The sequence below is a fragment of the Schistocerca americana genome, chromosome 2 (genome assembly GCF_021461395.2).
Source record: "Schistocerca americana isolate TAMUIC-IGC-003095 chromosome 2, iqSchAmer2.1, whole genome shotgun sequence".
NCBI classification, from domain to species: domain Eukaryota; kingdom Metazoa; phylum Arthropoda; class Insecta; order Orthoptera; family Acrididae; genus Schistocerca; species Schistocerca americana.
This window is the reverse complement of record NC_060120.1, coordinates 278,761,954-278,773,126: the sequence shown is the minus strand read 5'-3', so window position 1 is coordinate 278,773,126 and position 11,173 is coordinate 278,761,954. Positions and strand designations below refer to the sequence as shown.

General features: G+C 40.1%; 1 protein-coding gene across 1 annotated transcript; it reads right to left on the bottom strand.

Annotated features, from left to right (window-relative positions):
• Window positions 1-602: 602 nt before the first annotated feature.
• LOC124596477 lies at window positions 603-9,977 on the bottom strand. The gene is made up of 2 exons (XM_047135619.1): window positions 9,410-9,977; window positions 603-1,092 (listed from the first exon to the last, which is right to left on the bottom strand). The coding sequence occupies exons 1-2, from the start codon at window positions 9,677-9,679 to the stop codon at window positions 985-987; spliced, it is 378 nt and encodes a 125-aa protein (XP_046991575.1). The 5' UTR covers window positions 9,680-9,977; the 3' UTR covers window positions 603-984.
• Between the last annotated feature and the right edge of the window lie 1,196 nt (window positions 9,978-11,173).

The following is an 11,173-nucleotide window of genomic DNA, read 5'->3' as shown; positions in this document are numbered from 1 at the left end:
TTTTATGACACTCTTTCATTTATAGGAATATTTATATTTGTAACTTTTCAGTTGCCTGAGTTTGTGGAAGATTTTGAGGATTTTAATACATAGTCATTAAATATATTAGCAATATTTTTATTGTCTTTTAACATCTTTTCCTTCCTTTTTTATAATGGGAATTTTGTTTGTCAATTTGTATTTACCTGTGTGATAGTTTATGGCATTCCAAATGGATCTGGTTTTATTGCTACCTTTTCTGATACTTAAATCATTAATCAAAATATCCACAGGTATGCTGCCGGTCTATAGTGTCCAACGGGCACAATATTTCGGCGATTATACATGTCGCCATCATCAGGTGAACTGACGGACTGAGCTCCTGTGAACGTGCTGGAACGGAGATCCGTACGCTATGGCTGCTCAGAGGAAACTGGGTTCGGTCGCGGCGGCGGCCGATTTAAATACCCTCCGCCCGCGGCGCGCTACCTCCGCCGTCCGCGCCCCACGCCACGGTCGCGCGGTGGAACAGATTTGAACAGATTGCCGGCACGTTCACAGGAGCTCAGTCCGTCAGTTCACCTGATGATGGCGACATGTATGATCGCCGAAATATTGTGCCCGTTGGACACTATAGACCAGCAGCACACCCATGGATATTTCGATTATCAAATACGCCGGGAGAAACTCAAGAATCACACTTAAATCATTGTTCAGCTTTTTTACTGAATTTATAACCTTTCTATCGACTTTTCTGTGGCATCTAAGATGAGGCTTTAGCTCTGCACTGTAGTTTGTAAGCCTTCTGAGATTCCAAAGATCGCCTGTAGATTTCCTAATTCCTGCAGTTAGCCATGAATTATATTTGGGAGGTAACTGTTTTTCTATGAGGGAAGGCAACATCAAAGTAGTATTTTTATTTTGTGAAAAATGAATCATATTTAGTATCTATAGTTTTGTTTGAGATTACGTCCCATTTAACACTCTGCAAGGGGTTGTGAAAAATCATATGGCTACTTTCTTAATACGTCTCATTTCTATATATTTCACACTGGCATGTTTTTTATCTGCTACTTCAACATCAGAATTACAGGTCTGTTTATTAATAAACATCTTGTAACGCCGGAAATGCATATCCTCTTATTTCCATCTATTGTACTATTATTTTTTTCCTTGTTTTGTTACCTCAAGATATGACATTTCTGTCTCTTTATATATTGTAATTGCTTTACTGTTTGTATATATATTTATGCATTTATGTCGATGTATAATTGGTTTGTTTCGTAAATATTATTTGTATTTTTACGCTGGGTCTTGCCTAGGGAAAACTGCTATCGAACGATTACATCGATAGGTCGTGTGAAGACTCAAAGTGTGTAGGATCTTTGGTAGTGTTAACTCTGCCGCGTGGAGCGCGGGCAGAGCAGTGAGAGTCTGGCTGGAGTAGCGAGTGGAGCAAGTGTGTTGTGTGACGCTCCCGCGAGTTGCCGCGCTTTCGGGGTTTGGCAGCATGTAATTGCGCTCGACTCGCGATGATAGTTTCTGACATGGTGTCGCGGACGGGAAGCATTAGCTGGCGCACATCAAGAGCCCGTTTCGCCTGGTGACCGTGTCGAGAAGAAGGCGCGCCAACATCCAGCTTCTGCAACAGCGACGGCCGACAATGAGTGACTGTCGCCACCTCCTCGATCGACGGCTTCAAACCTTCAATCAACCAACAAGGAAGACTAAAAGCACGTAAAGTTTCAGAACTGTATGGCAGACCTCAGCTTTTCAAATTGTTCCATTTGCCTCGCAAAATTACAGCAACTTAGCATGAACCTTTGTTGCTCATTGTCCCAATTGCATTGCCAAGCAGGGTCCCTTCCTTTTCCGAAATGAACCCGAGTGTCGTTGAAATTCAAACGCCAGCATTAAAATAATATAATTAGATTTCACTGCTTTAATTTCAAAGTTCGGTAGCTGGCTACAATATTTAGGTTACACGAGCACAAATTTAGAGTGCGAGTTTTGTTAGCATATTTTAGCTTACCTGTGACTGCAGCTCAGCTTGGTACGTACTAAATTTTACTATTGTTAATAGTTCAGAATCATTTAATTCAAGTTCAAAGTAAAATCTCTTGTTTCTAAATTGCGTAGAGTCAAGTTGCTTTTGAAATGATTGTTGAGGTAGTCCAAGACTAACCGTATTTTACTGGATTTCGATGTGCTTCAGAAAGAAAGCTCACTATTAACTTCAGTCACTAAATTAACTTTCGATTTTCCGGTTTTATTAATTCTTTTGCTAAATTAAGTCAGAGTGTAGCGAAATTTATTACTTCTGACAAACTTTCAGTTTTCACACTACACGTGTCAACCTTCAGTTGCCACGCTTCTAGTGTTAATTATATGTGTAATAACCTTTCTTTTTCAGTTACTATAGTAATTATCCTTAGGACTGGCGACCGTGATTTCCCCCAAATCTCAAATATCTAATTACCGCTAGTTAATTGTTAACGTAACGGCCGCACATTTACTTTCTTTATTAACTTTACCCCTTTTCAAAATTAATTTCCACCAGTTTCATTTGCATTTTTCCTTTCATTTAGATGTAACCCTTTCCTCCCTCTTTACCGATAGATTAACTTCGGTGACGATTGCTTTTTCCCAAATTTCCATTAGGTACACGCGGTTTAATTTTTCACTGTCATTAAGGTCGATAAGTGAGGGGGGAGGTTACACGTGGCGACCGTGACAGGACAATCTTCAGATTTGAGGTTGTTCTGGACACGAATTTTGCATTGTGCAAATCTCGTAACAAAGTACTGGTTACGAAATGGTCGATACGTCGGCGAGAATATTAGTGTGAGGAATCCTAATTAGATTTGAGATTTGGCATTTATATTGAAAAATATTAAAATGAGTGAAGGCAACAATTGCCAAAATTTGGTAGACTTGGATACGGAACAATCGGTCGAACAGTGGGAAATGCGCACCACGGTACCCATTGTTCAGGGGCAGGCGGCTAGCATGAAAGACGCGACCGCCGAAACGCAACAAAGAGCAGAAATGGAATTCCAAACTTTAGAAATTGTTTCGGAATCGGAAGTGAAAATCGAATCTGAATCCCTTGATGAAGAATACGGGGGGACAATTAAAGAGGAAGCCGCTGCGGAAGTAAAACCGGTAGTTTCCGGGAATTTAACTGATTTATTGAATGTTTTGATTAACGAAATCAAGAGTCAATCGGTCAAGCAAGAAGATCAGGCTGCCAAACAAGAAGCTCAGGCTGCCAAGCAAGAAGCTCAGTCTGAAAAATTTGAACGGATGCTAGACAATCAGAACAAAGCTATTAACGTTGTTATCAACAATGTTGGAGTTGTTAACACAAAAGTTGATAAAATCAAAGAAGATATTGTTGTAATTAATACCGAAATCGGTAATCTTAAACAGGAAATGATAGGCGTTCAGGCGGAAATTGCGAGCATAAATACTCGTTTTAATTCTGAAATTAGCAGAATCGAGAAAAGTGTAGGAGAATCAGTTGCTCCGATCATCGAGAATAAGGTGACGGAACAAATTCAATTAGTGAAAAAAGAGGATCAAAAGAAGGTGGAAACTTTAAAGGCTTTAGTATCCGAAGTAGATACCAAAGTGACGAAGCAGGCTAATACCTGCGAAGAACAAAAAAAGGAAGTAGAAACGCTTGCGACAACCACTTGCCAAGTAATTACGAGAGTGTCGGAATTAGAAAAGAAACTTGACGAAAAACAGAGCTATGTGCCAATCTGTGCACATAGTTCGGAATTGTTGACGAAAGAGGAGCGGTTCGACCCCTTGAAAAAAGGCGGTATACATGCGACGGATTTCATTAAGAATTGTGAAAGAGTTTTACCCAGATCATGGACTAATGAGAGAAAAATTAATGCGGTTATTGATGTGTTGGCTGGTGATGCCAAGCGTTGGGGCTTAAACCTCGACATTACGAACCTGACTTTTGACGAGTTTAAAAATTTGTTTCTGGCTGAATACTGGTCAGAGCAGAAACAGCAAGGTGTCTGGCGCGAATTTGTCGTATCGAGGCCTTTCGATGCGAATTCGCGCGTTTCGATGAAGGAGTTTTGTGAGGGCTGGATCCGCAAGTTGGAATATTTGCGTGATCGCCGCACGGAATCCGAAATAGTCTGGGAACTCTACAAGAAGCTTCCAGATGATACAAAACGCTATGTAGGAAGCAATTACAGGACAATCAATGATTTCCTGGAAAGAGTTGAGGACGAGGACAATTGGCGCAATAATCGCGACAGTGGTGGAGGCCGTGGTAACAACAACAGGAACCACAACAACGATAACTATGGGAATAATGCATACCGCAATCTTGGCAGTAATAACAATAATGGTTCGGGCCGTAATGACAATCGGTACAATGCAAATAATAACCGGAATGACGGAAACCAGTATCATACTAGCGTGATACGGGCTGCGCAGAATAGTAATAACGCCAGAGGATGTGACCAGCCGCCTCAGCAGTATCCGGGGAGCGTATCTGCTGGGACGAGACAGGGAAACCATTAGCCGCGCCGGTGAGGGGCCGACCGGGCGTAGAGAAATTTTGGCGGCCCAATAACAGGAGAAAACCCAGGTGTCGTCGTTATGAAAATTCCGTATGGAATAATCAACGGCGGGAGAGTGTGCCAGTATTAGGAGAAAGGAGTGCGCCCACAAGTAGTAGATCAGCTGTATACACGGCAGTAGAAAATACATTCACTGTCAGTGAGAACAATGTAAGTAGTGTTCCGGAAATAGATTATAAAGTGGCAGCTGTAACACCCACAGTGGAACTGGAGATTGAGTTTAAGAATGATTCGCAATTGTTGAGAGAAGATCAGATGTCGGATAAAACGTCCGTCATCGAGCGAGGGGATGCAGAGAGGGATGAGGTCTGGTTAAGGCAGTTCGGTCGCTTATACGACGAACTAAGAGATTATAGGGGTCTGTATGGGAGAAGTGTTTATGGGGAGCGCGTGCAGTATTTGCCGCGTCTCGTCCCACAGGAAGATAGTATTTGTGAAGTGATTGAAAGTTCTGGCCCTAACCGGCAGACTTTACCAGAAATAGTTGATGTTAATGGGGAGCACGAGCAAGATTCGTCGTGTTTCGTCCCGCAGGAGCTAGATGTTGAAGGAGTAACGGAAAGTTCTGGCCCTAACCGGCAGACTTTACCGAAAGTTATAGTGGTAGAAGTAGCCGACCCATCCGACGCAAACCTCCAGTTTAAACATTGCGAGAGTATTAAGGGGAAAGATTACGAAAATTTTAGTGATAGCCGGACACAATTGGTAGAAAAGCACATAGATTTCAGCGTGTATGAGGTTAGAGCTGACGTTATGCGGTCAGACGGTAGCAGTGTGGGTTGCGCAGATCTAGAGGAAGTAATTGCAGATACTACTGGGCACATGTCTCCAGGTAGATTGGCAGATGAGATCAATCTGATTAAAGAGGAGTCAACGAAGGTGACAATTAGTGAATTGATAGCAAAGCAACACTCACTAGTTGACGAGTTACAGGAAAAGGTTTCGGTATTGGAGGCGACGCTACAGACTAAGCCTCAGGACAAACGTGTTGAAATTAAAACTGTATGTGAACAGAGGCTGAAAAAGCCGCCAGATAAACCGGATTTAGGATCAAAGCCGGATGGTTTTTTCTGGAATGACCTGGATATAGACGAGGATTTACTGTGGGAAAATAAAGAAACAATCGAGGACAAGTGTAGACAGATAGTAGTGTCTGTTAATATGCACGACCTACAACTAAACGTGTTGATTGACACCGGTGCAGAACTGAGTGCTGTATCTGGCAAAATATTTGAGTTACTGAAAGACAGACCTGGCATCGTAGTTATGTCAGTAACAGGAGTGAAAATTATCGGTGCTACTGGGAAGGCCAGTAAACCGGTCACAAAACAGATTTTTGTCAACTTCGAGATATGTGGGGCACAATTTGAGCAAGAGTTTGTCGTCGTGCCAGACTTAACTACGGAAGTAATTATCGGGTTAGATTGGCTATTAAAGTACCGTGCAGTGATTAATTGTGAAAGCAAAACTTTGACATGTACGTCCCAAGATAAAACAATAGTAGTTAGTTTTGACGAGGCAGGAGACGGTGTGCATAGGCAATACCAGCCTATTCGCATTGTTAACTGGCCCAATGGTATTGACGTAGGTATGAATTTGAATTACTGTAATGTGAGGAATCTCGGCATTGACAATAGTATAGAAAGTGAATTGGAAATTCTTGTAGACGGTGTGTCAAACGTAACACACGAACAAAGACGAGGCCTGTATGAAGTAGTAATGAGGAATAAGAGTGTGTTTTCAGACAAACCGGGACTAGTGGAAGAGAGAATCAAATTCCCTCCACGGATTGACATTAGTATTGGTGTGAAAAAGGATCGTTTGCGAGAAGTAATGAAGCTAAAAGCCGATGCTCGCATGCGTCGTCATGACGCTAAAGTGCGTTTTGCTAAGTTTGCAATCGGAGACTTAGTACTTGTAAAAGCTCATGAGAAATCGAACGAGATAGACAGTGAAATCTCTAAATTTAAGTTTGTTTATAAGGGACCATGTAAAGTCATTGGTATACCTCACAGAAATGCTTATTGCTTAGAGTATCCAAGCTCTGGAAAACGATTAGGTATACGGAATATAGTAGACTTGAAATTGTACCAACCTAGAATCGATTAATACCACACAATGCGTAATTTGTACAATATGTAAATATAGAGTGTAAGATTTAAGGTTTGCTAGATTGCCATGCTTTTGCCTGACCAAGAGGACATTAAAGAAGATGTAATTAATAAGTAATTAATCTTGACTAAATGATTTAAGAGAAAGTGATTATTTATCAATTGAAAAATCCAAGCTGCTAGTTTAAGTTTTCAGCTGAGTCACAGTAGATTAAGGAATGTAAATATGATTTTGTAAATAGCTGTAAGATTCCATGAATATGTGTTCTACTAGTCATTGCCGATGTACTTGGACGCTGTTCTAAGTTTCAGGCTAGTACATGGGTGTGATGATGGACAGTGTTGAGTTATCCACTGTGATAGTGTTTATGGACTCCTTGAGATTACTCGGGAGTGAGTTTTACCGAAAGAATTCAGTGAAACGGACGTTCTGGAAATGCCGTTACACAGGCGAGTGAGATCAAGCGTGCCGCACAGGCGGGCGCAACAATACTGGCGAGGCGGTGCCGCTGTCGGCTCTTGTGCCGCTGTCGGCATTCTTTGTACTTGCGAGTACGGAAGGCGGAAGTGTTTTTCTTCCCGGACAGATGATGTGAAAGAATTCTGCTGTCAATACTTATGTTTTTTTCGATCTACTGAATATTATTTTCTTGTTTAGCATTAAGTGGACTCTCATGGCAAGCGTATTAATTACGAAAAGGTTATATAAAATGTGTATCCTATGTAATTAATAATTAATTTGCATATTTTGATCTACCTGTTTTTATGACCATGCAATCTAATTAATTTTGCAAATAGTATTCCATTTCTCATAGTGTTACGAATTTTAATGATTTTGGAATAGCTAAACCATTTTCTATATTTTCTATGAATTTTAATATGTTGTCAACCTGTTTTATTTTGTGCAAGGTGACAGAGTGGAATAAGATTAGGACTGTCTCCACTCAATTATTATGGTCTAAAAATTGATTTATGCTTAATTAGACGAATGCTAAATTTTGTTGATGTTTTGAGCATATGCATTTCCGCTGTTTCTTTTTTGGGACATTTTCTGAGTCTGTTTACGTTACACGAACATCCTCAGACAATGTGGGGCACGTGTAACGCCGGAAATGCATATCCTCTTATTTCCATCTATTGTACTATTATTTTTTTCCTTGTTTTGTTACCTCAAGATATGACATTTCTGTCTCTTTATATATTGTAATTGCTTTACTGTTTGTATATATATTTATGCATTTATGTCGATGTATAATTGGTTTGTTTCGTAAATATTATTTGTATTTTTACGCTGGGTCTTGCCTAGGGAAAACTGCTATCGAACGATTACATCGATAGGTCGTGTGAAGACTCAAAGTGTGTAGGATCTTTGGTAGTGTTAACTCTGCCGCGTGGAGCGCGGGCAGAGCAGTGAGAGTCTGGCTGGAGTAGCGAGTGGAGCAAGTGTGTTGTGTGACGCTCCCGCGAGTTGCCGCGCTTTCGGGGTTTGGCAGCATGTAATTGCGCTCGACTCGCGATGATAGTTTCTGACATGGTGTCGCGGACGGGAAGCATTAGCTGGCGCACATCAAGAGCCCGTTTCGCCTGGTGACCGTGTCGAGAAGAAGGCGCGCCAACATCCAGCTTCTGCAACAGCGACGGCCGACAATGAGTGACTGTCGCCACCTCCTCGATCGACGGCTTCAAACCTTCAATCAACCAACAAGGAAGACTAAAAGCACGTAAAGTTTCAGAACTGTATGGCAGACCTCAGCTTTTCAAATTGTTCCATTTGCCTCGCAAAATTACAGCAACTTAGCATGAACCTTTGTTGCTCATTGTCCCAATTGCATTGCCAAGCAGGGTCCCTTCCTTTTCCGAAATGAACCCGAGTGTCGTTGAAATTCAAACGCCAGCATTAAAATAATATAATTAGATTTCACTGCTTTAATTTCAAAGTTCGGTAGCTGGCTACAATATTTAGGTTACACGAGCACAAATTTAGAGTGCGAGTTTTGTTAGCATATTTTAGCTTACCTGTGACTGCAGCTCAGCTTGGTACGTACTAAATTTTACTATTGTTAATAGTTCAGAATCATTTAATTCAAGTTCAAAGTAAAATCTCTTGTTTCTAAATTGCGTAGAGTCAAGTTGCTTTTGAAATGATTGTTGAGGTAGTCCAAGACTAACCGTATTTTACTGGATTTCGATGTGCTTCAGAAAGAAAGCTCACTATTAACTTCAGTCACTAAATTAACTTTCGATTTTCCGGTTTTATTAATTCTTTTGCTAAATTAAGTCAGAGTGTAGCGAAATTTATTACTTCTGACAAACTTTCAGTTTTCACACTACACGTGTCAACCTTCAGTTGCCACGCTTCTAGTGTTAATTATATGTGTAATAACCTTTCTTTTTCAGTTACTATAGTAATTGTCCTTAGGACTGGCGACCGTGATTTCCCCCAAATCTCAAATATCTAATTACCGCTAGTTAATTGTTAACGTAACGGCCGCACATTTACTTTCTTTATTAACTTTACCCCTTTTCAAAATTAATTTCCACCAGTTTCATTTGCATTTTTCCTTTCATTTAGATGTAACCCTTTCCTCCCTCTTTACCGATAGATTAACTTCGGTGACGATTGCTTTTTCCCAAATTTCCATTAGGTACACGCGGTTTAATTTTTCACTGTCATTAAGGTCGATAAGTGAGGGGGGAGGTTACAATCTGATGAGATATTGTCTCGCACCCATCTCCATACATGGTGATATTGGCTACTGTAGCTTCGAGATTATATGAGGTAAAGAGATTTAGTAACTTGTCCTTTTGTGTACTATTATTAATTCCAAAGTTGATGTTGAAATCCCCCAGCACAATTGTGCATTTTGACCTGTTTCTCAATTTATTCATTAGATCCTCTATATTTAAAAAAAATAAGGGGATATTTCCAGAGGGTGACCTATTTAAGCACAAAATTATAAGACCACAGTCTGTCATTTCACAGACATAATATTCAAATTCCTTTTCTAGCACTTAACATTGCTTAGCTTCATTTTAGAACTGAGATTTTCTCTTACATAAATATTCAGACCTCGACATTTGTGCTTTTCTTTGCAAAAGTTACTAATGGTTTTAAAACTGGGAAGAGGTGCTGTACATATTTGTGATTCATGTAACTAACGTTTACTTACGCAAATAACAGATGTTTGCAGAATGAAATTTTCACTCTGCAGTGGAGTGTGCACTGATATGAAACTTCCTGGCAGATTAAAACTGTGGTCAGATCGAGACTCGAACTTGGGACCTTTGCCTTTTGTGAGCAAGTTTCATATCACCACACATTCTGCTGCAGAGTGAAAATTCCTTTCTGGAAACATCCGGCAGGCTGTGGCTAAGCCATATCTCCACAACATCCTTTCTTCCAAAAGTGCTGGTCCCTCAAGTTTCGCAGGAGATCTTCTGGGAAGTTTGGAAGATTAGATTAGATTAGATTTACTTTCATTCCAATTGATCCGTAGTGAGGAGGTCCTCCAGGATGTGGAACAGGTCAGAAGAACAACAATACATCACAAATATTTACAACTAAAACAAATAAGCTAATGTACCATTCCACAGGTCCCAAGTGGAATGATCGTCATTTTTAATGAACACTAAATGAAAGAGTCATTTTACAAATACTAATGCACTGAACTTAAAATAAAAAAGTTTTATACTTATTTATAAGGTAATTAAACATGTAATACAACTACTATAATACTTATTTACAATGAACACATTACTGCACTGAAATAATTTCATTACAGAATAAATATTTTGGGAAGCAGTAGTTAGTATCCCTAGTTCCCTAAACAGGCTTCTGCAGGATGTTCTTGAGTTCACACCACATGTAACTCTTACTGCACGTTTTTGTGCCCGGAAAACTTTAGCTTCGCTTGATGAATTACCCCAAAAAATAATCGCATATGACATTATGGAATGAAAGTAAACATAGTACGCCAGCTTTTTCATTTTTATATCCCCTATGTCTGACAAAATTTGCATTGCAAACAGAGATTTGTTAAGACGCTTCAGCAGTTCTGTGGTGTGCTCCTCCCAGTTGAATTTATTATCAAGCTGTAATCCCAAGAATTTAACACTGTCCACTTCTTCTATCTTCTTATCATCGTATGTTAGACATATACTCGTGGGACACCCCTTACAAGTTCTGAACTGTATGAAGTGCGTTTTTTCAAAGTTTAGTGACAAAGAATTGGCTAGGAACCAGTGATTAATGTCCACAAATATTTTATTGGCTGATCTTTCTAAGACTGCACTTGATTTGCTATTTATTGCAATGTTTGTGTCATTGGCAAACAAAACGAACTTGGCATCTGGTAATGTTACTGATGAAAGGTCATTGATATACACAAGAAAAAGTAAGGGCCCTAAAATGGAACCATGTGGGACCACACATGTAATTAGTTCCCAGTTGGATTATGCCAGATAGCTTGA

What these genes read in the sequence shown, in the direction of transcription:
- LOC124596477 (XM_047135619.1), bottom strand. Translation starts at nt 9,679, where the DNA reads ATGACAGACTGTGGTCTTATAATTTTGTGCTTAAATAGGTCACCCTCT. An exon ending in GCGAGACAATATCTCATCAG is followed by an intron (nt 1,093 to 9,409) that starts ATTGTAACCTCC and finishes CGGCGTTACAAG; the next exon opens with ATGTTTATTAATAAACAGAC.